Here is a 5,301-nt window from a genome sequence, read left to right as displayed (position 1 = left end):
AAACCATCCTCTAGACCCATGCTGCCTCAGACCCTGAGGCCTGGGAGGATGAAGGTGGGGAGGACAAGGTGAGGATGCTCTGTAAGAATGGCTCTGTATCCAAAACCATTCAAATGGAAAAAAGATAGCATTTTCAGAAAATGGTGCTGGTTCAACTGGAGGTCAACATGTAGAAGAATGCAAATCGATCCATGCTCATCACCCTGTACAAAGCTTAAGTCCAAGTGGATCAAGGACCTCCACATCAAACCAGATACACTCAAACTAATAGAAGAAAATCTAGGGCAGCATCTTGAACACATGGGCACAGGAAAAAATTTCCTGAACAAAACACCAATGACTTATGCTCTAAGATCAAGAATCAACAAATGGGATCTCATAAAACTGCAAAGCTTCTGTAAGGCAAAGGACACTGTGGTTAGGACAAAACGGCAACCAACAGATTGGGAAAAGATCTTTACCAATCCTACAACAGATAGAGGGTTTATATCCAAAATATACAAAGAACTCAAGAAGTTAGACCGCAGGGAGACAAATAACCCTATTAAAAAATGGGGTTCAGAGCTAAACAAAGAATTCACAGCTGAGGAATGCTGAATGACTGAGAAACACCTAAAGAAATGTTCAACATCTTTAATCATAAGGGAAATGCAAATCAAAACAACCCTGAGATTTCACCTCACACCAGTGAGAATGGCTAACATCAAAAACTCAGGTGACAGCAAATGCAGGCAAGGATGTGAAGAAAGAGGAACACTCCTCCATTCTTGGTGGGATTGCAGATTGGTAAAACCATTCTGGAAATCAGTCTGGAGGTTCCTCAGAAAATTGGACATTGAACTTCCTGAGGATCCAGCTATACCTACAAGGTGCCCCAACATATAAAAAAGACACGTGCTCCACTATGTTTATAGCAGCCTTATTTATAATAGCCAGAGGCTGGAAAGAACCCAGATGCCCTTCAACAGAGGAATGGATACAGAAAATGTGGTACATCTACACAATGGAATATTACTCAGCTATCAAAAACAATGCCTTTATGAAATTCATAGACAAATGGTTGGAACTGGAAAATATCATCCTGAGTGAGGTAACCCAATCACAGAAAAACATACATGGTATGCACTCATTGATAAGTGGCTATTAGCCCAAATGCTAGAATTACCCTAGATGCATAGAACACATGAAACTCAAGACGGATGATCAAAATGTGAATGCTTCACTCCTTCTTTAAAAGGGGGAACAAGAATACCTTTGGCAGGGAATAGAGAGGCAAAGATTAAAACAGAGACAGAAGGAATACCCATTCAGAGCCTGCCCCACATGTGGCCCATACATATACAGCCACCCAATTAGACAAGATGGATGAAGCAAAGTAGTGCAGGCCGACAGGAGCCAGATGTAGATCTCTCCTGAGAGACACAGCCAGAATACAGCAAATACAGAGGCGAATGCCAGCAGCAAACCACTGAACTGAGAATAGGACCCCTGTTGAAGGAATCAGAGAAAGAAGTGGAAGAGCTTGAAGGGCTTGAGACCCTTATGAACAACAATGCCAAGCAACCAGAGCTTCCAGGGACTAAGCCACTACCTAAAGACTATACATGGACTGACCCTGGACTCTGACCTCATAGGTAGCAATGAATATCCTAGTAAGAGCACCAGTGGAAGGGGAAGCCCTGGGTCCTGCTAAGACTGAACCCCAGTGAACAGTGATTGTTGGGGGAGGGCGGCAATGTGGGGAGGGTGGGGAGGGGAACACCCATAAAGAAGGGGAGGGGGAGGGATTAGGGGGATGTTTGCCTGGAAACTGGGAAAGGGAATAACATTCGAAATGTAAATAAGAAATACTCAATAAAAAAAAAAGAATGGCTCTGTATTAACAGTGGGTCAGGCAAGCTTTCTCCAGAGTGCTGTTTGCCCAATGTGATATGCTTGGCCCAGGGAGTGGCACTATTGGAAGGTGTGGCCTTGGTGGAGGATGTGTGTCACTGTGGCGTGGGTTTGGAGACCACCTAACTCCTCCTAGGATGCTGAGGCTGTTCCTTCAGGTGAAGATGTAGAACTCAGCTCCTCCTGCACCATGCCTGTCTGGATGCTGCCATGCTTCCGCCTTGATGATAATGGACTGAACCTCTGAACCTGTAAGCCAGCCCCAATTAAATGTTGTCCTTTATAAAATTTGCATCGATCATGGTGTCTATTCACAGCAATAAAACCCTAAGACACCCCAACAGTGAATTTAAGGCACTTTAGTATTGTTCATAATGGCTGGGAAACCATTGAGCAGGGAAGGAGGGAGGTAAGGAGGGAGGGAGGAGGAGGGAGGGGGGAGGAGGGAGGGAGGCCTTGCTTGGGTGAGCCCGGAGACCTGAGCCTGGCACAGTTCTCAGGACTTGATTGGGTTCCTAAGAGTGGATCTCCAATGCACAAAGTGCTTCCCCAATGCGTAGGAGGGGTGGTATAGGGGCTTCCCTGGCCCCGGGACAGAGGTAGCCTCCTGACCCTAGCCCCCTCCACAGGTATAAGAAGTATGTTTTCCTGGACCCTCTGGCTGGCGCAGTAACGAAAACGCACACCATGCTGGGCACGGAGGAGGAGAAGTTGTTCGATGCCCCTCTGTCCATCAGCAAGAGAGAGCAGCTGGAGCAGCCGGTAGGTGTGGGGCGCCTGGGCAGGCAGGCTCTTGTACTGTTCCGTGAGGGCTCCACTAAGCCTCTGTCTACCCAGCTGCGTGGGTCCACTCGTGTGGCCTGCCACATGGTCTCAGTGTGGGCCCTGAGCTACGGCAGAACCATCACATTTCCTGTCTCACGTGTTCCCATAGGCTCCAGAAAACTACTTCTATGTGCCAGGCCTGGGCCAGGTTCCTGAGATCGATGTGCCATCCTACCTACCCGACTTGCCTGGCGTCGCGGACGACCTGATGTACAGTGCGGATTTGGGCCCCGGTATTGCCCCGTCAGCTCCTGGTGCTATTCCAGAGCTGCCTGCCTTCCATACGGAGGTGGCAGCACCTTTCCAGCCAGGTGAGCCAGAGGATGGAACTGACCCAGAAGGTCCTTCCTGAGTCCTTCCTCAAACCCTTCTATGCTCTCACTTCCCTCACAGAACGGGAGGATGGAGCACTGTTGGCACCACCACCGCCTCCTCCTCCTCCTCCACCGCCACCTCCCCCAGCTCCCACAGCGGTGGTCAGTGCGCCCCAACCACCGATGTCCCCTGATGTGGCAACTGTGACTGGCAAGGTTGCCAGGGGAGAGGACACTGGCAGCGGCGTGGCCCACTCAGGTAGGGTAGTGCAGTGGGGGTACATGTGGTCAGCTCTCCTTTACAGAACCTCTGGCTTTCTCTTGCCCTGGTCTCTGAAGAGCTCTCAGTAGGTCACATATTCCTAGATCTGAGATCTACAGAGAGTTCTCTGAGTGGGTGTCTTGTCTCATGGGGTTGGTACAATGGTCTCTGTGCTATACCGAGTTGTGAGAGCCTGACTTTCAGGGCAGAGGAAGCCTTGGAGAAGCTCTCTGCCATTTCTAGTGTAGCCAGCCGGCAAGGGGCTTATATCAAACTTGAAACCACCAAATTCCAGCTTTCACATCACCTCTCTCAGGCTCTCCCCAGCCATTTCAAGGAGCAGAAAACCCTTGGTTGTCTTTTGGTGCTAAGTTAGAACACTCAGAGCATCAGACTCTCAGGTCTGTCACCCCACAGTGTCGCTAAAACAGGGTTGGAGAGGGAGGAGAGACGCCTGGGCCCACGTCCCCTCAGCTCATTGTCTGCAGAAATCCAGGTCCGTTTCGGTTTGTCAGGCTCCTGAGGCAGCGCCCAGCCTGAGGCTGGACAGCCTTCCCTGTCCTGTGATGCTGAGCCTCCCTTCGCCCTTCTCCTCACAGCCTCTGTTCAGGGAGCCCCTAAGGAGGTGGTTGACCCCTCCAGCGGCCGGGCCACTCTGCTTGAGTCCATCCGCCAAGCCGGGGCATCGGCAAGGCCAAGCTGCTTGGCGTCCAAGGAACGCAAGCTTGAGAAGAAGAAACAGAAGGAGCAGGAGCAAGGTGAGGGACGAAGGCTGTCACAGTAGCCAGGCTCCCTGTCGACTCGCCATAAGTCCCTCGTGGCTGTCCTGATAGGTACCCTTGTCCCTCTGGGTGGTGCTACAGGACCTGCGGGGAAGCTTTCCTGTCTTGAGTTCTCCCAGGTAAAACCATGAGGAAGTAGAACCTTTGATAAGCATCGCAAAGAAGTGAGTGAGAACGTGAGGTCCTCTGAGGCAGGGGACCTGGAGGCTCTCCCCATCCCGAGGACAAGGCTTTATGGCTGCCAATAGTCCTTGCTGGTAGCTTCCTAGTTAACCTGTGTGCACTGTCTTAGCACCCCAGCACTCAGAGTCCTGGGTTTGCATCCCGGATCTTCTGATTGCTTTGTGGGAGAATGCCAACAGCCTGGCCTCTGAGCTTGTGTCCTCCTCCATGCAGTGAGGCTGAGGACTGACCCATCGAGCCGAGACTGGGCCCATGGATATACCAAAGCTCCAAGAGCTTACAACCAGCACATGGCTGGGAGGCAGGTGTGTCTGTGCTGCCAGAGGCCAGCGAGCCCCTAGTGTGTGATGTCCCTGATCTTACACTGCCCTCCCCTGCCACTTTCCCACTACAGTGAGAGCTACCAGCCAAGGCGGGGACTTGATGTCAGATCTCTTCAACAAACTCGTCATGAGGCGCAAAGGTAGGCACCTTCCCCATTGTCTACCCCCTGGGGCTGGTGAAGTAGTGCCCCACTGTCTCTCTCTCATCGCCTATCCCTCCCAGGTATCTCTGGAAAAGGACCTGGCACTGGCACCAGTGAGGGGCCTGGTGGAGCCTTCAGTCGAATGTCAGACTCCATTCCACCTCTGCCGCCCCCACAGCAGCCAGCAGGAGACGAGGACGAGGATGACTGGGAGTCCTAAGAGTGCTTTGGCCCTTCTCCCCCACCAGCAGGAACAGCCTGCAGGGGCTCCTGGGCCAGTTGGAGCCTGTCAGGCTCTGTTACCCAAGGAGCTGCCGGGGTTTGTGCAGGAGTCCCAGGCCTGTGCCTAAATTCTCTTCATGGAGCCGGGCTCTGTGAGCCGTCTGCTGCCTTCCCTGTTTCATGCGACTGCTTCACTGGATCCTTCCCCGAAGTGCTTCTTCCTTTGAAGGATCCTGAGAGAAAACAGCAACATGGTGGACTAAAGAAAGTAACTGTAGGCCTGAACCCCAGCCAAGAGTGGCCTTTTAATAAATGAAGAGCAGCCATGCGGGCTGTGGCTTCGGAGAAGGTGAA

At 51.7% G+C, this 5,301-nt stretch overlaps 1 protein-coding gene across 1 annotated transcript; it reads left to right on the top strand.

Moving 5' to 3' along the window:
* The first annotated feature begins 2,267 nt into the window (after positions 1-2,267).
* Positions 2,268-5,301, top strand: Washc1 (WASH complex subunit 1). Its single transcript, XM_032899762.1, has 7 exons — positions 2,268-2,302; positions 2,523-2,655; positions 2,828-3,029; positions 3,112-3,291; positions 3,894-4,052; positions 4,654-4,722; positions 4,806-5,301. Exons 1-7 carry the CDS (start codon positions 2,268-2,270, stop codon positions 4,943-4,945), a joined length of 918 nt encoding a protein of 305 aa, XP_032755653.1. The 3' UTR covers positions 4,946-5,301.

The sequence above is a fragment of the Rattus rattus genome, chromosome 4 (assembly GCF_011064425.1).
Source record: "Rattus rattus isolate New Zealand chromosome 4, Rrattus_CSIRO_v1, whole genome shotgun sequence".
In the NCBI taxonomy this organism is placed as follows: Eukaryota; Metazoa; Chordata; class Mammalia; order Rodentia; family Muridae; genus Rattus; species Rattus rattus.
Note: the sequence above shows the minus strand (reverse complement) of the source record. Positions and strands in the feature narration are given on the sequence as shown.

Excerpts from the sequence above, each read along its gene's own strand:
- Washc1 (XM_032899762.1), top strand. The coding sequence starts at position 2,268 with ATGGCTGGGAAACCATTGAGCAGGGAAGGAGGGAG. Across the intron at positions 3,030-3,111 it reads GGCAGCACCTTTCCAGCCAG|AACGGGAGGATGGAGCACTG; the intron begins GTGAGCCAGAGG and ends CTTCCCTCACAG. Across the intron at positions 4,723-4,805 it reads ACTCGTCATGAGGCGCAAAG|GTATCTCTGGAAAAGGACCT; the intron begins GTAGGCACCTTC and ends TATCCCTCCCAG.